The following is a 27012-nucleotide window of genomic DNA, read 5'->3' as shown; positions in this document are numbered from 1 at the left end:
TGTGAAATAATATTGGAAAACCTTGTTTGCTTGTTCTGGTTTTTTTTTTTTTAGTTTTTTTTTTTAGGGTGATGCAATATCAATAGCCCATTATTTCCATTTTAATCCTATCTTGTGCTTTTGTTTCTTTTTCATTTTTTATATTTTATTATTTCATTTTTTATTTATAATTTTGTTTTCATTTTTGTTTAACTAGAATTTAAAAGAAAAGAAACAAAAAATATATATATAATTACGACAAAAGTGGCGATTAAATTGTCTTTTGAATTTATTCACTTTTTGTCTTTGTTCCTGCAAACTAGCACTGGAACAGGTGAATGATGGACACAGTAATCACTGACACTCCCCATAATTGCTCGCTGCACTTTACCGATTCCTCTGGAACCAAGAATCAATATAGTTGCACCTTCAGTTTTCACAACCTTTATGATGGCTTCACCTGGTTTGCCGTTTACCTGTAATAATCTTCCTTGTAACTGAAATAAATGAACAAAGAAACCAAAAAAAAAAAAAAGAGAGAGATAATTACACTATATTTATAATTATATTAGAAAGCAAGCAAATGAAGGGGGTGGGCGAGTCTACATGGCTGTGCAACATGCTAGAAATAGCAGTCAAATCAGACTCAAATCATTTTAGAGGAAGATACTTTGTAAAATATGTACATGTGTTCTTTGCATATAGGAAGAATAAATGAGATAGTCATGGTTGGAATACTTTTCATCATAAATCTCTTCAATGAGATTTGACCTTGGGCTAAATAGCAATGATAACATACAACTGAGTCAATGAGGAAGCTTCTATGTGGTCAGCTTAACCTGCTAGAAATAACAGCCAAACCATCTCACAATTCCTGTCTCACCATCTTACACTATCTAAGAAGAGTACATGTTGGACAATGTGATCCATGATTCTGTAGATATAGGAAAAAGACAGGATGGCCATGGTTGGAATCTTTTGATCATAGCTCCAGGTCAGCACTGCAGGTTAATTGTTGCTATTTAGTTGTTAGAGCTTAATAACAACAACAACAATAACAACAACACTATACAATCATTGGTAGAATTCTGCTTTATGCATGCCATATAATCCCTCATAACTTTTTTTATTTTTTAGAATTTTCAGAAAATTTTTGGAAATTTGTATTCTTCAAAGGTGAATTTACATGACAACAAAAAAAAAATTTTTATTAATTTTTGGAATTTTTTAAACATTTTTTTTTTTAAATTTTTTTATTTTTTTAATCACTATTTAAAATACAGACAGCCCAAATATTTGGTGAAAATCCAAGCAATAGGCCACTGAATATGTTTATGAGGAGAAAGATATTGAAAAACATCAATACATCAGCCTGATAAATGAGGAGGATATGAGGTAGTCATGAGATGTGCTAAAAATAACAGCTAAATAGCTCAGGGGAGGAGATAAGTTGATTACATCAACTCCAGTATTCAACTGGTACTTATTTTATTGATACCAAAAGGATGAGAAGCAAAGTCAATCTTGGTAGAATTTGAACACAAAGCATAAATCTGGCAAAAAGGGCACTAAGCATCTTGTCCTGTGTACTAACAATTCTGCCAGCTTACTGCTTTCTGCTTAACAAAAATAACAAGAATATACATGAGGTCTATGCTATGAATCAAAAGATACTTTTTATCTTTTACTTATTTCAGTCATTTGACTATTACCATGGTGGGAGCACCACATTGAAGAGTTTTGATTGAAGAAACTCTTTTGTTTTCATTTTATATGATTCTGGCTCAGTCTCCTTAGCTGTAAACAATTGCTATGAAGACTGCCAAATGTTTTGCAGATATTGAAAGTATTTGCCAGTTGATAGAATATAGTTCAGTAGAGAACTCCATTAAGCACAGGTCATCAATAATGCAATCTGATAGGAAGCTACTGATCCAAGACATAAGAGAGAAATTGGCTCCATAGGCAGGCAGTTATGAGATTTGTGAATCACACACAGCTGAAAGCTATTTTTTATATTGGGGCCAATATCACCACTTTCAGTAAACTTCTCAGGCAACATCATTCCACTAGTGAATGACACTGGGTCTCTCTTCAATGATTATCAATACTGAAGCTGAACGAGCAGTCATTAAGGGGACAGTGAGACTCAAGTTGCTAGACAATGTTACTAAAGATTGTCTCCATTTCCTTTGAGTTATTGAAAGTGGATGTTATAAAATGACAGTTGGTAGGGTGAGGCAGGGTTGGAGTCAGAGGGATTTTCTTTCTTAGGAAAGAGACACACTGTGGTATATTTTCAAAGATCAAGATATATTCCTGTAAGGATAGAGCTGAAAAGCTGGATGAGCATAGAAGCTACCTCTTGAGTATATTACTAAGGATAATGAAAGAGGTGCAATGGCCTCTTTCAATGTGGAGGCGCAATGGCCCAGTGGTTAGGGCAGCGGACTTGCGGTCATAGGATCTCGGTTTCAATTCCCAGACCGGGCGTTGTGAGTGTTTATTGAGCGGAAACACCTAAAGCTCCACGAGGCTCCGGCAGGAGATAGTGGTGAGCCCTGCTGTACTCTTCCACCGCAACTTTCTCTCACTCTTACTTCCTGTTTCTGTTGTGCCTGTAATTCAATGGGTCAGCCTTGTCACACTGTGTCACGCTGAATATCCCCGAGAACTACCTTAAAGGTACACGTATCTGTGGAGTGCTCAGCCACTTGCACATTAATTCCACGAGCAGGCTGTTCCATTGATCGGATCAACTGGAACCCTCTACGTCGTAAGCAATGGAGTGCCAACAACAACAATGAAAGAACAATGTTAGAGTTGGTTACCATTTTGACATGAAGTGACCAGTAATACCCAGACACTCAATTACCATTCCAAAAAAATTTGGTCTCAGTTCAACAAAGGCATTGGGAATCTATCTTGAATTTGGGAATGCAAAATTAAGATTATTGTGGAAATTGTTCCAAACAGAACTGAAAGACATACCTTTGCCATCTTTAATTTGTTTGTGTATTTTTCCATTAATTTCCGTACCATTTCTTTCTCTTTCTTTATTAACTCCACTACAATAGCTGGATCTACTCCACCAGATGTTAAAGCTGAAATATATACATATATGATAATTGCTTTTTATATGCATACATGAGTGTGTGTGTATGTGTACATATAAATATCTTATGATTTTGCTCAGGTATGCTGATACCAATGACTTCTTGTCAGAACTCAATATTCATACACTTTAGAATAAAGTTTTACGAGAGTACACAGCATAATAGTAATTAATGAATGACATAAACAGGTGTTACATAGTCACCTTCATTAGCTTACAGCTATTTCTGCAATAAAAAACAGTGCACTCAGTGCTTGTGCAACATCTTTTAGCTACCTCAGAGCCATTAAGATGAAGTGTACATTTATTTTGAAAAGCAGTTAACAACATACATGCATACATACTCACATACATATGCACATATGTATGTATATAACAAAGTATATATATATTAAATTTAACCCTTTTGATACCAACCTGCCTAAAACCACCTCCGATTTTATGGTACAAATGTCTTGTTTACAAAAGTTCAGAATTAAAATCTTCCACCAAACCTTAGTCACAATTTATGTTCCTAATACTAGCTTAATGATAACTAAGTTATTTTGCAAAATTCTTTGTTATACTTAAAATTAATTGAAAGAAACACAGAGCATCTCAATAGAAATATGGTAACAAAAAGGTTAAATGGCTAAAGCCACATGTATGTGCATATATTTTCTTCTCATGCCTCCTAAAACATCATTAACTTAAGAAAGCTAAAATATAAAAGCTAAAGTATAAAAAAAAAAAGAAAATTGATAAATATTGTAAATTAAACCAAGAGAAGACTGTTCTCTGTGTGTGTGTGTGTGTGTGTGTGTGTGTGTGTGTGTGTGTGTGTGTGTGTGTATGTGTGTGTGTGTGTGAGAGAGAGAGATAGAGAGAGAGAGAGAGAGAGGCAGAGGCATGGTTGTGTGATAAAGATGTTTTGCTTCAGTTTTGGGTTCAGTCCCACTGCATGGCAGCTTGGGCTGGAGTTTTCTACTATGACCCAGGACCAACCAAAGCCTTATGAATGGATTTGGTAGACAGAAACTGAAAGAACCCATTGTGCATGTGTGGGAATTTGTGAAAGAGAGAGACCCAGAAAGATATGAAATGAAGTATTGAAGGTCAATCACAAAATGCTAAACTTTACGACAGAGGACCAAGATATGTTGGGACATTGCTGTATTTGAGAAGACCTGCCCACCACAACGGAATTGAGATCCTGAAACCATGGCGACATATAAAAATGTGTTAGTGTGGGTGTTGGTGCCATTTAAAAAACACTTGTGATGGTGCCACATAAAAAGCACTCAGCACACTCTATGGATTGGTTGACATTAGGAAGGGCATCTAGCTGTAGAAATCAAGTCAAAACAGACTAAGGAAGCTTAAACGATGATGATGATGAAATGATGATGTAGTAATCCTCCTCTTCCTCTCCCATCTTCTCCTTCTCATTCACTCCCCATCTCCTCCGCATCATCATTATCATCATCCTTCTCCTCTTTCTCTTCATCATTGTCATCATCCTTCTCCTCTTTCTCTTCATCATTATCATCATCCTTCTCCTCTTTCTCTTCATCATTATCATCATCCTTCTCCTCTTTCTCTTCATCATTATCATCATCCTTCTCCTCTTTCTCTTCATCATTATCATCATCCTTCTCCTCTTTCTCTTCATCATTATCATCATCCTTCTCCTCTTTCTCTTCATCATTGTCATCAACAGAAGCAATATTAGAAATAGTAGCAGTGGTGTTGGTTGAAGTAGTATTTGCAGTAACAGTTGCAGTTGTAGAGGTGTTTATAGTAGTAGTGATGCTGCTGCTGCAAGTAGTAGTAGTAGTAGTAGTAGTAGTAGTAGTAGTAGTAGTAGTAGTAGTAGTAGTAGTAGTAAAAGCAGAAGCAGTATCATGTTCAGCATCAGCTACAAATTTGTATCCTAAATTTAAATGTATAGGAAGGCTATAGGGAGGATTACTACAAGACTATAAGGAGACATTTAGGATCAATGGCAGGAGATTTAATAAAGAAGTTGTTTAAAGCTTTCATATAAAACTTGTTTTATTGAATTTAATATATCAAGGACATTGAACATTTATTTGAAATTAGATATATTGGAAACATGGGTGTATTAGAAAATTAATTCCATTTTCTACATATTTTATGTGTTCGTTGTGAGCTGCCCTACATTAATTAGCCAGTCTCAGGTGTTGTTTCAAGATTTTATCAAATTTTTCCCCTAATGTAATTTTATTATCAGTTCTTTGGCTTTTCATGGTTTCCATATAATCTGCTGATTAGATAAAAAATATTTTCCTATTTCCCAAACGATGTGCTATTCTAAGCAATTACTGAATACTCTTTTACTCTTTTACTTGTTTCAGTCATTTGACTGCGACCATGCTGGAGCACCACCTTTAGTCGAGCAAATCGACCCCAGGACTTATTCTTTGGAAGTCTAGTACTTATTCTATCGGTCTCTTTTGCCAAACCGCTAAGTTACGGGGACATAAACACACCACCATCGGTTGTCAAGCAATGTTGGGGGGGACAAACACAGACACACAAATATATATATATATATATATATATATATATATATACGACAGGCTTCTTTCAGTTTCCGTCTACCAAATCCACTCACAAGGCTTTGGTCGGCCCGAGACTATAGTAGAAGACACTTGCCCAAGGTGCCATGCAGTGGGAATGAACCCGGAACCATGTGGTTGATGAGCAAGCTACTTACCACACAGCCACTCCTGCGCCTATGAACATTTTATTCAAATATTCTATGATATTTGGGAGATTTTTTTAAAAATGTATTTTATAGGCGCAGGAGCAGGAGTGGCTGTGTGGTAAGTAGGTGTAGGAGTGGCTGTGTGGTAAGTAGCTTGCTTATCAACCACATGGTTCCGGGTTCAGTCCCACTGCATGGCACCTTAGGTAAGTGTTTTCTACTATAGCCTCGGGCCGACCAAAGCCTTGTGAGTGGATTTGGTAGACAGAAACTGAAAGAAGCCCATGTGTGTGTGTCGCTTGACAACTGATGTTGGTGTGTTTACGTCCTCATAACTTAGCGGTTCGGCAAAAGGGTCAGAGAGAATAAATACCAGGCTTACAAAGAATAAGTCCTGGGGTCGATTTGTTTGACCAAAAGGCAGTGCTCCAGCATGGCCACAGTCAAGATGACTGTAACAAATAAAAGAATAAAAGAATACTCTAGGGATCAGAAGTTGTTTCATTATTAAAAAAGTCGGGCACTAAATTGTTCTTATTTCAATGTGGATTGTGATATCCAAGAAAAAAGATGGGATTTCTTTATTGCAAAACTTTAGATCCTGTTCTCTATACTATATATATGTGTGTGTGTGATTTTCTCTCTCTCTCTCTCTCTCTCTCTCTCTCTCTCTGCATCTAAATGAAAATTTAATAAATTTTTAGTACTATTATTAAAATAACAATAGGGTAAGGCCTATTTTATTATGTTCATTATATTCACCATGCATGTTTCTTAATAGTGAGAAATTTGTGGCTTTGGAGTGTTAACTCCTATTTCTAGCAAGTGGTAATCCAGTACCCTAATTAATTTATATGTAAATTTTACCTATTTAGGTTAAACTTGCTGACCACTTTATTATTGTTATTTTAATAATGGTAAGAATACTTTATTAAATTTTATATATATATATATATACATATATAATATTAGGGGCAAAATCCAAAATTACAGGTAAAAACTCAATTAAAATCAATTTATAAAAAATTAAAATTAAATTGAGCTTTAAAAACTATATATATATATATATATATATACTACACTCTCTGAGTGGTTGGCGTTAGGAAGGGCATCCAGCTGTAGAAACTCTGCCAAATTAGACTGGAGCCTGGTGTTGCCATCCGGTTTCACCAGTCCTCAGTCAAATCGTCCAACCCATGCTAGCATGGAAAGCGGACGTTAAACGATGATGATGATGATGATGATATATATATATATATATATATATATATATATATATATATATATATATATATATGTTAAATCTCTGAACGAGATATATGTATATATATATATATATATATATATATATATATATATATATATATGTTAAATCTCTGAACGAGATATATGTATATATATATATATATATATATATATATATATATATATATATATGCATACATATACATATATGAGGGAATGCTGAATGGTTCCTGGTTTTGAGTAAAAGAAAATACAGAAGGATCAGTTAATTATGATTTTATTTAACATACTTCCCACTCAGATTCACACACTTATTGCAGCGGTCCTTCAGGTTTTGTAAACCCTGTAAAGGATCTCAGAAGGTTGAACCTCCAGCCCAGCCTTTGTGATACCCTTAAAGCCTGGAACTTTTCAGCCCCTTCCCCTCGTAGATCACATTAAAGCATAAAATTTATATCATAGAACCAAGAGTTGTCTCAAGTAAGTTGCTATCAAAAAGTTAATAATAGTTGCAAATTTTGGCACAGAGGAAAGTGAGCACTTCAAATACCTCAAACTCACTACTGGTATTTCATTTTATCAATCCTGAAAGGATGAATGGCAAAGTTAACTGAGTACTTGTTGCAGAGGTTACCTATGGAAGGGGTAAATCCTGGATGGTGTGAGATGAAGTGGTGAGAAAGGATTGTTGGATGAAATGACAAGGAAATGACAAGGGACAAGGAGATGTGACAATTTACTGTATTCAATAAGACAGCTCCCCGGTTGGCCAGCACCTGTCAAACTATCCAACCCATGTCAGCATGGAAAGCAGATGTTAAACGATGATAATGATGATGATGATGAACATAAAGAGCCAGAAGAAATGCCACTAAGCATTTTGTCCGATGTGTTAACAATTCTGCTTTGGCAGACCATTCTAGCCATTCTTCATGATCTAAACGTCACCAATAATTTGGAGAGTCACTAAAGTAAATGTTTAATGTCAATGGAATCAGCTGAAATGCAATTATGTAATAGATTGATGTGGTTCATTTTGAGTTTGAGCTCTTCATTGATTTCACAATATATTGATTTCCCATAAAGTCATGTCACAGCTTGTATTTACTTGTTTTGATAATTATTTTAGTATTTTATTGAACAATACCCAAATTGATCAAACATTGCTGCAGCTGTATGTCATTGACGTTTGCATTATATTCCCACTCACTTTTTGATTCTTGTGAAATGACATGCTTACTTATTCTATCCAATCTTCTGCACACTGCATAACTTGTATACACTTCCCTCAAACCTAGATACACCCTGTGACATCTTCACCACCTCTCTCTCCCTCTCTCTAGGTAGCCATATGCCTCCTTTTCTGAAAGACACCTGCTTCTCTCCCTCTTTTATAGCTTAACCTCTCATCACTAAGCATAAGGCCATCTCCTTCAATGCTCCTCCTCACATGAGGGAGTCTTGTTTTGCACGTTACATGGTAATCTTATTGATCTGAAATGTACCCAGTATCCTCTGTGAATTGGGTGGTGCTAGGAAGAGCAAGCCAAAGCAGACAGTAGAGTTTGGTAGGTATCTGACCTGCCTGCAACTACCAAACCATCCAACCCATGACAGCACGGTAAACAGATATCAAATGATGATCATGACCTATGCACATATACGTAATTTATAATATGCATAAAACATATACATATATATATATATATATATATATTAGATCGCTGACCAAACACCATTCAATTTTTTTTTTTTTCTCCGTGTTTTTCTCCTTGTTTTCTCCGTATTCTTTCTGTTGAAGAGCGTAGCTCAAAACGTTAAAGACTTTCTGTATTCCCGAGCGTCAAACTAATACATCCTTTTGTTGTTTACACCACCTGTCCTCGTTTGTTGTTGTTTTTTTTCCTACATTCTCCCATATATATATACAATATAATATAATATAATATGATATTATATATACGTGTGTGTGTGTGTGTGTGTGTGTGTGTGTGTGTGTGTGTGTGTGTGTGTGTGTGTGTGTATATATATATATATATATATATATATATATAAATATATATATATATATATATATATATATATATATATATATATATATATATATATATATATATATATATATATATATATATATATATATATATATATATATAAATATATATATATATATATATATATATATATATATATATATATATATATATATATATATATATATGTATATATATATTTATGTGTATTTCTTCTATCTTAATGAATAAAAATTCTTCTGATAGAATAAATGGGTTAATAGAAACCAATGTAGCAAAGAACACAAAATAACTGTGGTTAGCTCCTGTTTTTAAGGCAGGAACTCCTTGAAATTTTGGGTATTTGAGTATATTTAAGAATTTAAGGATTGGAGAAAACGCATGTTATAATTGCATACTTTATTCCTACATATGTTTCAAAGGATTACAATCTGTGTGATCCATAGGGATCTTTGATATTAAAATTGTAACCTTCTCATCAGGGAAAGCATGGGAATCATCTTAAACGTAAGACATTATGACCGATTATGAAACAATAGATGGATAAGGTTATGGCTTGATTCATTTGAAAAAAACCGTTATAGAATTGGACGCTGCCGGATAGTGGGTTGGACAACACATACCAATCAATGTGTAAGAGCGTACATACATACATAAATACACATACACAAACACACACATATACATGCATACTGATACACACACACACACATATACATATATATATATGCACATATACACATACATACACATGTGCACCCGTATATACATATGTATACATATATATACATATATACACACACACACACACATATATATATCTATATACACACCTATATATATACACACACTCATACGTCCACATTTATACATATGCACATACGTACCCAGGCATATACAAATATACACATGTGTGTGTTTCCCCATATACACATATGTATCCATCTACATATACACACATGTATAAATAGAAATAGATTCATGCACATACACATAGCTATACATCTACGCCTATTACCTAATCAAATAAACAGATTCGCATATACATATACATACATGAATACATACATGAATACATACGCAAACACACGCATGCACATACATACATACATACAAATACATATACATATACATATACATATATACATATATACATATATATATGTGTATATATAGCATTATCATTTATATTTTCACTCTTACCCTTGTTCTGACTCTTATCAATATTATTTTTTTAAAATATATAAATATGCATTTACGTATGATTTTTTGGATGTATGGATATTTTTGTGTAAAAATGTATTTATTAAAACATAGGTTTGTTTATATATTCAAATATGAATGTACTTGTGAATAAGTATGGGAGCATATTTGTGTAGATGTATTTTTTATCTTTATTTTTATTTTTAAAAAAATATAAGTAAACGTTTAGATGTTTATGTATGTGTAAATATAAATGTGTGTATATGATTGCGTATACAAGTTTATGTGAGTGTGCGTGTCCACATGTGTATGCATGTGTATATACACACACACACACACACACACACACACACAACACACACATATATATATATATATATATATATATATATATATATATATGTTCTGGCTATATATAAATGAGAAACCCATTCTAAATTATCTCGCTGACGTACTACGACGAAATACCCAAGATGCAGATAAGATAGAGATTTTTATTTATTTACGGCCTCAAACATCTCAATACCTTGCGCTTTAGTTTTGTCCCTTATTATTTATCTTGTTTCTCTCCATGAAATTCAATTGAATTCAGTTGTTGTCTTAAATTCATGCTTATTCATTTTCTAAGCTTCCTAAATTCATGCTACGTTATATTCTAATCACCCAGAATTCATTGCTCTTTTAAAAAATTACGATTTATGCATTGTTGTCTCTCAAATATTTAAAATCTACAATTAAGAGCCCTCTCTACTCGCTGGCGGTACCTACCCACCACCACTACCCATTTTCCTTTATTCAAAAATTCTTATCGCTCCTTAAAATTATGGCTTTTAAGTGTTGATTTCTCAGCCCAAGAATTACAGCGTGATGTGCTGCTTGACTGGTCCCCCCTCTCTCTCTCTCTCTCTCTTTATATATATATATGATGATGATGATGATGATCTTTTCTCCCGCCATGCCTCTGTCTACCCCTCCATCCTCTCTCTCCCCCTTCGTAGTTTTTCCTTTAAGGTCTTCAGGTTCTGGCTATATATAAATGAGAAACCCATTCTAAATTATCTCGCTGACGTACTACGACGAAATACCCAAGATGCAGATAAGATAGAGATTTTTATTTATTTACGGCCTCAAACATCTCAATACCTTGCGCTTTAGTTTTGTCCCTTATTATTTATCTTGTTTCTCTCCATGAAATTCAATTGAATTCAGTTGTTGTCTTAAATTCATGCTTATTCATTTTCTAAGCTTCCTAAATTCATGCTACGTTATATTCTAATCACCCAGAATTCATTGCTCTTTTAAAAAATTACGATTTATGCATTGTTGTCTCTCAAATATTTAAAATCTACAATTAAGAGCCCTCTCTACTCGCTGGCGGTAACCCGCCCTCCCACCCCCTCCACCGGAAGTTCATTCCTCTGTCATCCCACCCCCTCCACCGGAAGTTCATTCCTCTGCCATCCCACCCCCTCCACCGGAAGTTCATTCCTCTGTCATCCCACCCCCTCCACCGGAAGTTCATTCCTCTGTCATCCCACCCCCTCCACCGGAAGTTCATTCCTCTGTCATCCCACCCCCTCCACCGGAAGTTCATTCCTCTGTCATCCCACCCCCTCCACCGGAAGTTCATTCCTCTGCCATCCCACCCCTCCACCGGAAGTACATTCCTCTGTCATCCCACCCCCTCCACCGGAAGTTCATTCCTCTGTCATCCCACCCCTCCACCGGAAGTTCATTCCTCTGTCATCCCACCCCTCCACCGGAAGTTCATTCCTCTGTCATCCCACCCCCTCCACCGGAAGTTCATTCCTCTGTCATCCCACCCCCTCCACCGGAAGTTCATTCCTCTGTCATCCCACCCCCTCCACCGGAAGTTCATTCCTCTGTCATCCCGCCCCCTCCACCGGAAGTTCATCCCTTTGTCATCCTGTCAACCTCGGCTGTCTCCCGGAACCCATCTAGTGGCCTTGGCCATCCTCTCCCCTACCTTTGGGTAGCGCATTAAGGTTGAGAAATGTTTGCAGGTTGTAGGTAATGTTTTGCTTATGAATTCTTCCAATTGCAAGTTTTCTTTTCAGGTACACGACACTGCTTTTCCTCTTCCCAGGCTACAGGCCCACACCCATACTGTTAGGATTGGCACTCTCAACGTCGGCACGCTGAAAGGTAGATCTGGTGAAATTGTTGAGATGCTTGAACGGAGATGCGTAGATATGTGCTGCATCCAGGAAGTAAGATGGAGAGGAGGTTCTGCAAGGTTCCTCACAGGCAAAGAACACAGGTACAAGATTTTCTGGGCAGGGAACACTGACGGGGTCGGGGGCGTAGGAATACTTCTAGCGGAGAAATGGGTGGATAAGGTAATCGAGGTCGTTAGAGTAAGTGACAGAGTACTTAAGATCAGACTAGTGCTTCATCATAGATTAGCTACTGTCATCTCAGCCTATGCACCTCAACCTGGGCTACCAGATGGTCTGAAAGACCAATTCTATGACACCCTCTTGCAAACTACCTCGTCGACGAGTGACAGGGACCTTCTCTTTGTGGCTGGAGACTTCAACGGTCATGTCGGACGTCGTGCTGGGGGCTTCCATGGCATACATGGAGGCTATGGCTTCGGTTCCCGCAACGAGGAGGGAACCAGACTGCTGGAGTTCTGTGATGCAACCAATCTTATGGTCTGCAATACCAACTTCAGGAAACCTGCCAGTCACCTAGTCACCTACCGCTCCGGCAGACACTCTAGCCAAATCGACTACATCCTCGCCAGAAATAGGGAAAGAGGGCGGCTTATAAATGCCAAAACCTACCCTGGCGAAGAATGTACCCCACAACATAGATTAGTAGTTAGCGACTTTGGGATCAAGGCAAAATGGGTGCCCAGAATTAGACAGGCTTGGAGAAGAAGGGTGTGGAAGCTTAAAGACCCTGCAAACGGACAGAGACTTAGAGACAAGTTACTTGAAGCATTTAACGAAATAGAAGGGGATATAGCATCATACAACGTGGAAGACAATTGGAGATTTCTGCGGGACAACCTGTTGAAAGCCACCGACCAGATTTGTGGGTGGTGTAAGGTCCCCTCCCAACCCAGAGTAACGTGGTGGTGGAACAAGGAGGTAGACAGGGCTATTAGACAAAAGAAACAAGCTTGGAAGGACTGGAAGAACGGTGGTAGCAGGGAATTGTACCAATGTGCCAGAAGGGAGGCTAGGCGACAGGTTTATTTAGCCAGAGGGGAAGCAGATAAGGAAAGATTTGCCAATGTTCTGCGCCGTGAGGACCAAAGACTCGAGGTATTTCGGGTTGCAAGACAGTGTAGGAGAGAGAATAGTGATGTTGTAGGAGAGAAATGTGTTCGCATGGATGATGGTATGCTTGCATTAAATGAGGATGCAAAGAAAGAGGTCTGGAGATGCCACTACGATAGATTGCTTAATAAAGAGAATGAATGGGAGAAAGAGAGCCTGCCTTATGTCGACCCAATAGAGGGACCAGCTATCCGAGTTGATAGTACCAGGGTAGATAAAGCAATTAAGAGTATGAAGACCGGGAAAGCCCCCGGCCCATCAGGAATCACTGCAGAGATGCTCAAAATATCTGGCAGTGTTGGCTATAGCCTAGTCACCCGTATTACGAACCAGGTGATACACGAAGGAGTCATACCCTATGACTGGTGTAGCAGCATCATAGTCAACTGCTACAAAGGTAAAGGGGACGCTTTAGATACAAATAATTACAGAGGCATCAAGCTGTTAGATCAGGTTATGAAAGTTACAGAGAGGGTCATAGCCCAACTAATTAGGGAGCGAATCAATTTAGATGAGATGCAGTTTGGGTTCGTGCCAGGTAAAAGCACTACTGATGCCTTATTTCTAGTGAGACAGTTGCAAGAGAAATACCTAGCCAAGGATAAACCTCTGTACCTGGCTTTCGTTGACATGGAGAAAGCCTTTGACAGGGTCCCCCGATCCCTTATCTGGTGGTCAATGAGGAAACTTGGGATAGAAGAATGGCTAGTGAGAGCTGTGCGAGCCATGTACAGAGATGCGGCCAGTAAGGTGAGGGTTGGAAATGAGTACAGCAATGAATTCCGGGTAGAGGTAGGGGTCCACCAAGGTTCCGTCCTCAGCCCCCTATTATTTACCATAGTCCTCCAGGCAATCATAGAAGAGTTCAAGACAGGTTGCCCCTGGGAGCTCCTCTATGCTGATGACCTTGCCCTAATTGCGGAGTCACTATCAGAACTAGAGAAGTTTCAGGTGTGGAAGCAAGGTCTAGAATTGAAGGGCCTTAGAGTCAACCTAGCTAAAACCAAAATCCTAATAAGTAGGAAGGTAGATAAAACACAAACCCCTTCAGGTAGATGGCCCTGCTCAGTATGTAGAAAAGGAGTAGGTAGTAACTCTATAAGATGTACCCAGTGCAAGCTATGGACACATAAGAGGTGCAGCAACATCAAAGGCAGGTTAACTAGCAAGTTAGTTTTTGTTTGTGGCAGATGTTCAGGTGCAATAAAGACTGCAAACAAACAGGAAACAACTTCTATCTCATTCCAGGGTGAAAAACTAGAGGTAGTCGATAGCTTCCGCTATCTGGGCGACCAAGTTAGTAGTGGGGGTGGGTGCGCTGAAAGTGTAGCTGCTAGAATAAGAATAGCCTGGGCAAAGTTTAGAGAGCTCTTACCCCTGCTGGCGACAAAGGGACTCTCACTCAGAGTAAAAGGCAGACTGTATGACGCATGCGTACGAACAACCATGCTACATGGCAGTGAAACATGGGCTGTAACTGCTGAGGACATACGTAAGCTCGCAAGGAATGAAGCCAGTATGCTCCGTTGGATGTGTAATGTCAATGTGAATACCCGTCAGAGTGTAAGTATCTTGAGAGAAAAGCTGAACATTAGAAGCATCAGTTGTGGCGTGCAAGAGAGACGATTGCGCTGGTATGGACATGTGGTGAGAATGGAGGAGGATAGCTGCGTGAAAAAGTGCCACACCCTAACAGTTGAGGGAACCCGTGGAAGAGGTAGGCCCAGGAAGACCTGGGCTGAGGTGGTGAGGCAAGACCTTCGTACATTGGGCCTCACCGAGGCGATGACTACGGACCGAGACCTTTGGAAATGGGCTGTGCGTGAGAAGACCCGGCAAGCCAAGTAAGATCGTTGCCAGTGCCCCTGGACTGGTTCTTGTGCGGGTGGCACATGAGATGCACCATTTTGAGCGTGGCCGTTGCCAGTACCGCCTGACTGGCTCCTGTAGGATTTTCGAGCGAGATCGTTGCCAGTGCCCCTGGACTGGCTTGTGCGGGTGGCACATAAAAGACACCATTTCGAGCGTGGCCGTTTTCGTGCGGGTGACACGTAAAAGCACCCACTACACTCTCTGAGTGGTTGGCGTTAGGAAGGGCATCCAGCTGTAGAAACTCTGCCAAATCAGACTGGAGCCTGGTGTTGCCATCCGGTTTCACCAGTCCTCAGTCAAATCGTCCAACCCATGCTAGCATGGAAAGCGGACGTTAAACGATGATGATGATGTATATATATATGTGTGTGTCTGTGTATGTATCTGTATGTGCTAGCATGGGTTGGATGATTTGACTGAGGACTGGTGAAACCGGATGGCAACACCAGGCTCCAATCTAATCTGGCAGAGTTTCTACAGCTGGATGCCCTTCCTAACGCCAACCACTCAGAGAGTGTAGTGGGTGCTTTTACGTGTCACCCGCACGAAAACGGCCACGCTCGAAATGCCGTATATCTATATATATGTATGTATGTATATATATATATATATATATATATATATATATATATATATATTTGTGTATATATATATATATATATAAAAACAAATAGTAAATGAGTATATGCATATATACGTACAGGTATGTGCATACCGATATCCACCTGTATGTATAGGTGCATATCTGGGTACAGGACATTGCAAACAAACGTAGACGAGAACACACGAGCCACATAGAGAACATTCTCCTTCATCAGCCACCCACGTTTTAACACTGGCGTTTCGACGAGCTTGGGCAGGACGCATCGCTAAAACGGCTCGTCCCATGGATCGCAGATATATATATATATATATATTATGTATATGTAGAGAGTTTTTGAAGTGATGTACAGATATTGTATATTGAGAATAACAAGTTAGTCAGAATGTTCAATGATTATATATATTTTTATTTACATTTTTAGCACTTTCTTCACTTACAAGATTTATCAAAAAGGTGGTTTACCGTAAGTTTGCTTTGCCTTTTTATACAAAATTGAAACTGATGATGTTTTAGAAAGGGAGAGAGAGGAGAAAAGAAAGCAGGAGTGTGTTTTGGGGGACTGTGAAGGAAGGGAAAGGAAAGAAGAAAAAAGTTTAAGAGGGAGGTAAGGTAAAAGAGGCCTGGTTTTTGTATCAGTGTGGTCAGACTTGTTTGATTAGGATTATATATGTTGTTTGTTTTTTCCACTTAGTGACCTTTTGGGTGGGAAAGAAAAGAATTATAATCACATGTCAAGATCATGTTTTTTTTATTCTTTTGTTTTCATTAAAGAAGGTGGGGGGGGGGGGGAAATGGTTGTATTTTTTTTTTTTAATTAAAATTCCAGATGTATTTGATTTAGCTGTGTATGGCTATTTTTCGGAAAGAGTGATTTTTTAAGTAAGTATTTCTCTTTTATTTCTCTTTTACTTGTTTCAGTCATTTGACTGCGGCCATGCTGGAGTACCGCCTTTAGTCGAGCAAATCGACCCCAGGACTTATTCTTTGTAAGCCTAGTACTTATTCTATCTGTCTCTTTTTGCCGAACCGCTAAGTTACGGGGACGTAAACACACCAGCATCGGTTGTCAAGAGATGGAGGGGGGACAAACACAGACACACAAACACCCATACATATACATATATATATATATATATATATATATATATACATAATTCGACGGGCTTCTTTCAGTTTCCGTCTACCAAATCCATTCACAAGGCTTTGGTCGGCCCGAGGTTATAGTAGAAGACACTTGCCCAAGGTGCCACACAGTGGGACTGAACCCAGAACCATGTGGTTGGTAAGCAAGCTACTTACCACACAGCCACACAATCTGAAAAAAGTTTAAGTATGGGAAAGTGTTCCTCAATTACAAATACAATCTAAATCAAAGGATCAGGAATTTACAAATCATAAGTAATCATAAATATAATCTGAATAGGAGGGGTGGGGAAGGAAACCGGAATGTCCATGGAAATATACCTTCTCCCCAGTGATGATTGGTTTCCTACAGGTTACACTTGGAGGGGCCAAACATGTATGTTTTAGTATTCACATTACTTCTTCCCAATTATATTTTCTGGGAATGTTGGTATCTTGATATGGTGTCGTTGTAACCTCAATTTATTCCATTTGATTTGATGGAGTCTCCTTGTATATTGATGTCATCATCATCATCATCATCGTTTAATGTCCGCCTTCCATGTTAGCATGGGTTGGACGATTTGACTGAGGACTGGTGAAACCGGATGGCAACACCAGGCTCCAATCTAATTTGGCAGAGTTTCTACAGCTGGATGCCCTTCCTAACGCCAACCACTCAGAGACAACCATTTAATTTTTGTTGAGGACTTTTTTATGAAATATAGTTCCATTGTCTTTTGGAACTTTGGGTCGTTCTCTGAATTTTCCTTCTTCACATATTTCCAAATGTTTGCTCTTTTCTTTTTTCAACCATTTAATTTTGGTAAGAACTTTATGTTGTCTTTCGGAAGTTTGTGTCATTCCTTGAGCATTTATAGAAGGGGAAGATCTTGAATTTTCCTTCTCCATATATTCCCAAATGTTTGCTCAGTGGAATTTTCTGTAGTTCCACTTGTTGGATTTGCTGTCTGTGGATTCTTGCACGTTGGCAAAGGGAATTATTGGTTTCACGGTTTCACCAATATAATTTTCCTTGAATTTGGGGCAAGTAATGCAGTATATGATGTTTTGCATCACCATCATCTCTGACTGCCCTGGCTACCACCACCACCACCACAGAGATAGATAGATGAAGTAAGAGAGAGAGAGAGAGAGAGAGAGAGAGAGAGAGAGAGCAAGAGAGAGAGAGCGCAAGAGAGAGAGAGAGCAAGAGAGAGAGAGCAAGAGAGAGAGAGCAAGAGAGAGAGAGCATGAGAGAGAGAGAGAGCAAGAGGGAGAGAGAGGAAGAGAGAGCAAGAGAGAGAGAGAGAGAGAGAGAGCAAGAGAGAGAGAGAGCGAGAGAGAGAGAGAGAGCAAGAGAGAGAGAGAGCAAGAGAGAGAGAGAGCAAGAGAGAGAGAGAGAGAGAGAGAGAGAGAGCAAGAGAGAGAGAGAGAGCAAGAGAGAGAGCAAGAGAGAGAGAGAGAGAGCAAGAGAGAGAGAGAGAGAGCAAGAGAGAGAGAGAGAGAGAGCAAGAGAGAGAGAGAGAGAGAGCAAGAGAGAGAGAGAGAGAGAGCAAGAGAGAGAGAGAGAGAGAGGGGGGGGGATTTCTTTTCAATTTGGAAAGTTTCTATCATTTATTTATTTAGTTAGTTTTTTACCATTTATTTATTTAGTTAGTTTTTTACCATTGTATAGCTACAGGCATGAGACATGACTTCAAGGATGCTGGCCTATTTTAGGATGGGGAAAATAATGAGAAATAATGGGGAGCGGTCATCACAAAAATGATAGTATTCAGTATGTTGGTGACAGCAATTTCTGTCAAAGAGACCTGGCTTAACAAAGTTGTATGTCATCTCCCTCTTTCTCTCACATACCCACTCTTTCTCTCTCTTTTATTATTACTCCCACTGCTACCATCAACACTACTACTTTTAATAAAACATCAACTCTCCCTAAATTTCATTGTCTCTGTATGTGTGTGTATGTATGTATATATTTTTTATATATCATCATCATCATTGTCATCATCGTTTAACATCCGCTTTCCATGCTGGCATGGGTTGGACGATTTGACTGAGGACTGGCAAGCCAGAAGGCTGTACCAGGCTCCAATCCAATCTGGCAAAGTTTCTACGGCTGGATGCCCTTCCTACCACCATGTGTGTGGGGGGGGGGGGCAATTTGGTTTTGTGGTGGGGAGAATCACAACTGATGCTATCTTTACAGTCAGGCAACTTCAGGAGAAGTATTTGACCAAGGGGAAAAAAACATTGTACTTGGTGTTTGTTGACTCAGCAAAAGCTTTTGACAGAGTACCCTACTGTGTGATATGGTGGGCTCTGAAGAAGCTAGGGGTAGACAAATAGCTTGTGAAAGCTGTATAAGCCATGTTCAGAGGTTCAGTCAGTTGGTAAAAGTTAACCGTGAGTATAGTGATGAATCTATGTACAGGTAGACATTCATTAGGGTTTAAGTGCCAGTCCCTTCCTATTCATCATTATTGTCCAGGCCATAGCAGGGGAATTCAAGACTGGTTACCACTTGGGAAATATTATATGCTGATGATCTTAGTCTTATAGCAGATTCTGCAACAGAACTAGAGAAGAAATTCTAGTTGAGGAAGCAAAACCTAGAAGCAAAGGGTCTTAATATTAACTTAGCAGAGCCTAAGGGTTCAAGTAAGCAGGAAAACAGACAGGACCTTTCCTCCAACAGGTAAATGGCCCTGCTTAGTATGTAGAAAAGGTGTATACAGGAATTGTACCCAGTATAAGCAATGGAATAACAGGAAGGTTATCAGAGAAAGTAGAGTTTGTAGATTATCAAAGGAAGTAGGAAGATCCACAGGAGTCATAAAAACTACAGATATTCAGGAAATCAATTTTTTTCAAATGCCCCAGAGGCTCTTTAGAGGAAGTGGATAATTAATTTTATGCTACTTAGAGGACCTAATTATATGTGAGGGAGGATGCATCAAAAGTGTAATGACTAGAATAAAAATAGGAGAAACTTTTAGAGTGCTTTTACCTCTCTTGGCAACCAAAATGCTTCTCTCCAAGTGAAAGGAAGACGGTATGATGCATGTGTACAAAGAGCAATACTACATGGTCATGAGACATGGCCCCAAAATGCAGAAGACATGTGAAGGCTTGAGAGGAATGAAGCTAGTATAGCCTGCTGGATATGCAATGTCAGTTTATATGTGCAACAGAGTGCTAGCGTATTGAGGAAAACATTGGTCACAAGAAGAATTAGATATAGTGTGCAGGAGAGAAGACTGTGCTGGTTTCATCATGTGATGCATATGGATGTAGACAGTTGCATGCAGAAGTGCCAATCACTTAAAGTGGATGGAACTTATAGAAGAGGGAGACTCAAGAAGATATGAGACAAAGTATCGAAGGTTGATCTCAAGACACTGAGCCTTATGTAGAAGATGACAAAGGACTGAGATATCTGGTACCTTGTTCTATTCAAGACCTATCCACCACAGCAGACTTGACACTGGTGCTGGTGCCACATAAAAAGCTCTCGTGCTGGTGTCACATTAAAAGCACTCGTGCTGGTGCCACATAAAAAGCACCCAGAACACTCTGTGGAGTGGTTGGTATTAGGAAAGGCCTTACCAATTCTGGTCAAACCATCCAACATGCCAGCATGGAAAATAGACATTAAATGATGATGATGATAATGATGATGGTGATGGTGATATAATACATTTTTTTTTTATGCGCCCTTTTAAAGCCTAGCCAGGCTCATGGGCCCGGTTTCCTGGTTTCTATGGTGTATATGTTCCGCCCCCCCCCCCCCGCTTGGACGGGATGCCAGTCCATCGCAGCTTTACTCAAGAAACAGGAAGAAAGAGTGAGAGAAAGTTAGGGTGAAAGAGTACAGCAAGAGTCACCACCACCCCTGCCAGAGCCTCGTGAAGCTTTAGGTGTTTTCGCTCAATAAACACACACAACGCCCGGTCTGGGATAATACATATAATATATATTATATATAACATATATAGTATATAATACATACATATATATATATATATATATTTCTATATATATATTAAAAATGGGGAAGGCCGGTTTATGGGATTATGGAAAAAAAATACCTCACTATTCAAAGGTAACAATTGGGGATTATCACTTCAGAGTTCTGGAAAGGAGATACATAATATCACTGGCCAGCCACGTCTGGCAACTAAGAGACGATGGGGTTCCATACTAGATCTCATGGAAATACCTCCATATAATACAAGACAGACATTTAAATTCATGAGGTTTTTCTAAGGATGTGGACAGTACTTGTCAGCACAATCTTTGGGATTTCCTTGAGACATGGTTCTCCTGGGATGTTGTCAAAATGTTTACGGCATCCCTTAGGGCACCTACAATAACAGGGACAGTTTTTGCTTAAAGATTCCACATCTTTTGAATTTCAATTTCCAGGTCCTTATATTTACTAAGTTTGTCAAACTCCTTCACAGATATATTTTTATCAATGGGAACACTTACATCTATTAGTCTGCAAGTATTTTCTCTCATGTCTTGAATAATTATGTCTGGTCGATTAACTTGGATTGTTCTGTCAGTGTAGACTGGAAAATCCCAGCAGATGTTTTAGGAAGAGGCAGTCTACATTACTGCTGATGTGGAAATTATGAGTGCTGGTTAGTATCTTCTGGGTTTTTACATTATTGACTTGGATTTTATCAAGTGTCCAATCAAGCTGTCCAAATGTTGGTATGAGTACTGGCACTGCAAACACATTGTTTGTTTGCTTGTATGTATGTATGTATGTGTGTGTGTATGTATATCAATCAGTTTCATTTCAGTATTTCTTGTCCATAGAGAAAGAGCCGGACTCTAACATAGATTCAAGGCTCCTCCATTGGAACTTTTATCAACATCATCTAGGTATTTGTGCATATGTGTGTGTGCAGTATTTGGTGTTAGTGTATGCGCAGATTTGTATGTTTGTTTTATGGATGCATTTTAGATGCATGCATATGTATTTATGTGCTAAATTTTTGGAAAGTTTTACATATCTTTACAGTTCCATTGATGGCTTGAATCTGTAGTCTTCTAATCAGCTTTATTCTTTCAGGTTTTGAGAACCCTAATTTTTCCAGGTTTTTGTTGAGGCAGTTTGTTACATATCCCAATGCCCCAACAATCACAGGTATGAATCTGAACTTGTAGTCTGGGTGGAGTATCTGCAAATTTCTCAGTAGCTCGGCGTAGTTGTTCTCTTTTTCTCTAATCTTTAGCGTGATGTTGACATCCGTAGGACAGCTGATTTCTACTACTGTACACAGTTTCTCTTCTCTGTCCCAGATTACTATATCCGGTCTATTATGTCTGCACTTTATTGAGGTTTTTATTGGGACATTCCACCAATACTCTTTCATATTGTGAGTGGTAATGGCCTCTACCTCATTATGGGTTTTCATCTCCTTAGCCTCGGGGTTATCCTGTCGGCGGATTTCATTGTACAGTGTCTTGGCCACAACATCATGTCTCATAGGTAGGTAATACCGTGATGACATTTTTGGACAGCTGCTAATGATGTGGGTGATATCTTCGATACTGATTCCACAGAGTCTGCATCGATTATTACATTGTGGCGCTTTGCCCGCCTCTCTGTCCCGTTTGTTTATTAGGAATTTGGTTGCTATTTCTTGTTCTTGAATAGCAAAGGCATACCCTTCAAAGTGAGAGTTGGTGACCCGATTGTTTGTCCACGATAGACTGCTGTATGTATGTATGTATGTATGTGTACAATTGTCAAAACATGTGATGATTGTAAATGAGAATCATCATCATACAATTATAAGAGGTGGGGATGTACATGCATGTATGTCAATGGGGTGTATGTGTGTCAATGGTGTGTATGTATGTGTATAGATGTGTACAAGTATGAAACCACAGAGGTGTTTGCTTAGTTGGGCTCAGGATGTTAGTGTGTGAGTAATTATTTGATAGGCAGAATGACAATATGAGAGCATATATGCGTGTGTATGGGAATAAAGGTGCTGATGTAGTAGGGCTCCAAAAGGGATCTCAAGGAGTAGTATCTCTGCCTTCCTGAGCTAGTTTTCCACCACATTTCTTAAAAATCATGGTGGAGGCCTTGGTCTCGGGACCACTCATGTCTAGAAACTGAGGTTGGGGGGAAACAAGGGCATGTTCCCTGCAGAAAATCCAGCTCCAAAAAAAGCCTTATGATAGCAAAGGAGAATGGGCATCAGCCAACCAACCCAAAGGCTGGAGTGGACTGCACCTGCCTACCTCAGTTGCTATGGCATTGATGTAGATCCAGCCACCCCTGTTAATGGGGACAAAACACAGATTTAAAACACTGGATGATGATGATGATGTAGGACATGGGACAGGAAGTGTGGGGCGGAGGGTCTTGTGTGTGTGTGTGTGTGTGTGTGTGTGTGTGTGTGTGTGTGTGTGTGTGTGTGTGTGTGTGTAAGTGAATAACAAAAGAACATTAAACAAAGAATGTGAACAATTTTGACTGCCCTCCTGCTTGATAGCATGGTTGTGAAGGAAAGCATCTTGTTTTGTACATCATCCTTTAAATGTTAAGAATATCTTGCAGATTTTTATAGCCCCAGATGTCATGACCATCTGTAATGTATAAATTAAGGAGTTGTGTTCTGTGCATGTGTGCATGTATCTATGTGTTTTATGTGCACAAGTGTGTGTGTGTGTGTGTGTGTGTATATAATAGCAATTTTAAATTTAAAGACCGATAGTATGAGGATTGAACTGAAAATTTAGATTAAAACTTACGTGAATTGATAGCTTCTGTGTATTCTGGAGCATGAACAAAAATAATCCTGTCTCGTTTCTTATAAACGTTTTGAAGATAATCTGAAAGAAATCAAGGTAATAAAACACTTAAACAAGTAAAAAGAGTTAGCAGAATTATCATTATTATTATTATTATTATTATTATTATTATTATTATTATTATTATTATTATTATTATAAAGGTGGTAAGCTGGCAGATAGTACACCAGATAAAAGTTTAGTGGTATTTCATCTGCTTGAATAGCAGTCAAATACATCTCAAATCACATGCTGCTCTCTGTTTTTAAAAGGAACATTGGATAACTACAGTCCAAGGTACACTGTGTTTGAATAAAAGATAGGATGATTGATGCTGGGATATCTTTGATCTTATTCCAGCTGGATAAGGATTGACCATGAATTAAGCAAGGACATTAACAAGGAGGTCGTGTACATTAGATAATGTGCTCCTAGATATGTTGTCTAAATATGAAGGAATTGTTGGGGTGCCCACATCTAGAACACCTTTGATTTTATATGTGTTCAAAAAGGACTGAGCAAGTTCCAAATAAGGAAGGATGCATCAGGTAATAGAGTCCTAAATACACTATATCTGAATAAAATGCAGGATGGTCACTATTGGAATATCATTGATCACAGGTCTACTGAATCAGGACTGTGTTGTGTTGGCACTCCATCGCTTACGTCGAGGGTTCCAGTTGATCCAATCAATGGAACAGCTTGCTCGTGAAATTAACGTGCAAGTGGCTGAGCACTCCACAGACATGTGTACCCTTAACGTAGTTCTTGGGGATATTCAGCGTAACACAGTGTGACAAGGCTGACCCTTTGAATTACAGGCACAACAGAATCAGGACTGACCAAGGGCTAAACAACAAAAATAAGCCAGTAAAAGTAAGGTAAGTTTGTGGAATGCTCAGCCACTTGCACGTTAATTTCACGAGCAGGCTGTTCCGTTGATCGGATCAATGGGAACCCTCAACGTCGTAAGCAATGGAGTGCCAACAACAACAATTAGGACATAGAGGATGTAGGACTACATTATCTTATGAGTCTTCTTTGTTATCTTGTTATCGATGTTCAGCCCAGACATATTATCAAAGATATTTCAGTTGTAACCATCTCATCTTTTTATTCAGTCATAGAATATGTAGGACTACATTAACTAATGTATCTTTCTTTGATGCTGCTGTTATTTAGTCCCAAAACCAGCTCTGATCAAAACAACCTATTGAAAATGTGCTCTACTAAAGGCAACAATGATGATGATGATGATGGTGGTGGTGGTGGTGGTGGTGGTGGTGGCGGCAGCAGCTGTTGTTGATGTGATGATGATGTATTTTATTTTTTAAGTTTCTTTTGCTTTGTTTTTGTTCTGCTTATCTCCCTCTCCTTCCAATTTCCAATATTGATTCAAAAACATAAGTTAATGGATTTTGTCTTAATTCACGTTTTTGTTGTTGTTGTTGCTGCTAAGGAAATTGTCATTCAATTAGTTGATGGATTTATTTATGATTTGAAAATTATGTTTATCCCTAAAAATCACACAGGATCCCAAATTATCTTTAATTACCTTTAATCACCCACTAATTATCCAGTATTCAACCCTTCTGCCTTAAGGCAAACCTATTTTTGCACACAATATCCCTCACATCTGGCCATAATTTGACATAAGGTGGTGGTGGTGGTGGTCATCGTCGTTGTCGCCGTCATTGTCGATGTCGTCATCATCATCATTGTTGCTGCATTTGATGTTTCTACTGCTACTGTTATAGTTGCTATTTATTTTTTAATTAAACCAGATCTGCAAGCTGAGACTTGATCAATCCCTACTGAGCATTAAAATAACATTGACAGTAATAATAATAACAGTAATAATAATAATAATCGTAATAATAATAATAATAATAATAATAATAATAATAATAATAATAAAAACTAATACAAATAGCCACAAAACACGAGCAAAACAAAAAACTGTTTTCAGTATTTAAGGAAGCTGACAAATACAAACAAGAAATCAATCTACCTAACAAATACGAAGAAGAAGAAGAAGAAACAACAAAAGCTATAAAACAAATGAAATCCAAACTAAAACTAGAACAGCAACGGACCATGATAAAACGATGGCAAGAAAAGCCCCTACATGGTAAATACTGGGCTAAACTAAATGCAAAAGAAATAGACAGAGAAAAATCCCAGCAATGGCTGAGAAGCTCATGACTCAAAGCAGAGACTGAAGGATTTTTAATTGCTGCACAAGACCAAAGCCTCCCCACCAGAAATTACCAAAAACACATAATGAAAAGAAATATAACAAGTAACTGTAGAATATGTGGAGATCGACAAGAAACAATAAATCATATTATCTCTGGCTGCCCAGTCCTGGCTAAGAAGGAATATATTCACAGACACGACAGAGCTGGGACCTATATACACTGGAAGCTATGCCAACATTATGGAATAGCAACAGAAAAAAGATGGTATAAACACACGCCAGAAAAGGTCACAGAAAACGAGAAAGCAACCATACTCTGGGATATGCCAATACACACAGATAGAGAAATTAAGGCAAATAGACCAGATATAGTTGTCAAAGATCATGAAGGAAAAAAATGCCTTCTAATTGATGTTTCAATACCAGCAGATGACAACGTTTCTCTAAAAGAAATGGAAAAACTTTCAAAATACAAAGACCTGGAAATAGAGATAACTCGAATGTGGAATCTAAAAACAGAAACAATTCCTATCATAGTAGGTGCCTTAGGTATAATAAAAAAATATTCAGACAAATACATAACAAAAACACCAGGACTTACAAATATATATAACATACAGAAAATTGCACTACTGGGTACTGCACACATTCTACGCAAAACACTTTCAATACAGTAAACATAAGAGCACCACAGCAAACCACAGCACATACCCAAGGCGCACAGAGCTGCGCTCGGTAGTGAAGTGAAAGCACGTTATAAAAATAAAACTACTGAATAATAATAATAATAATA

At 38.4% G+C, this 27012-nt stretch overlaps 1 protein-coding gene across 2 annotated transcripts in view; it reads right to left on the bottom strand.

Moving 5' to 3' along the window:
* LOC106883657 (uncharacterized) overlaps positions 1-27012 on the bottom strand; it is a 189713-nt gene that overhangs the window by 1012 nt on the left and 161689 nt on the right. For both annotated transcript variants that reach the window (XM_052973548.2, XM_052973549.2), the window contains exons 3-5: positions 23981-24061; positions 2971-3083; positions 1-476 (exon numbers count right to left, since the gene is read on the bottom strand). The exon at positions 1-476 is cut by the window's left edge and continues 1012 nt beyond it. In XM_052973548.2, coding sequence (XP_052829508.1) covers positions 273-476; positions 2971-3083; positions 23981-24061 — 398 coding nt within the window. In that variant the 3' untranslated portion in view covers positions 1-272. The remainder of the gene's footprint in view (positions 477-2970; positions 3084-23980; positions 24062-27012) is intronic.

The sequence above is a fragment of the Octopus bimaculoides genome, chromosome Z (genome assembly GCF_046866305.1).
Source record: "Octopus bimaculoides isolate indiv1 chromosome Z, ASM4686630v1, whole genome shotgun sequence".
In the NCBI taxonomy this organism is placed as follows: domain Eukaryota; kingdom Metazoa; phylum Mollusca; class Cephalopoda; order Octopoda; family Octopodidae; genus Octopus; species Octopus bimaculoides.
The sequence above is the reverse complement of the archived record's forward strand: the minus strand, read 5'-3'. Positions and strand labels throughout refer to the sequence as shown.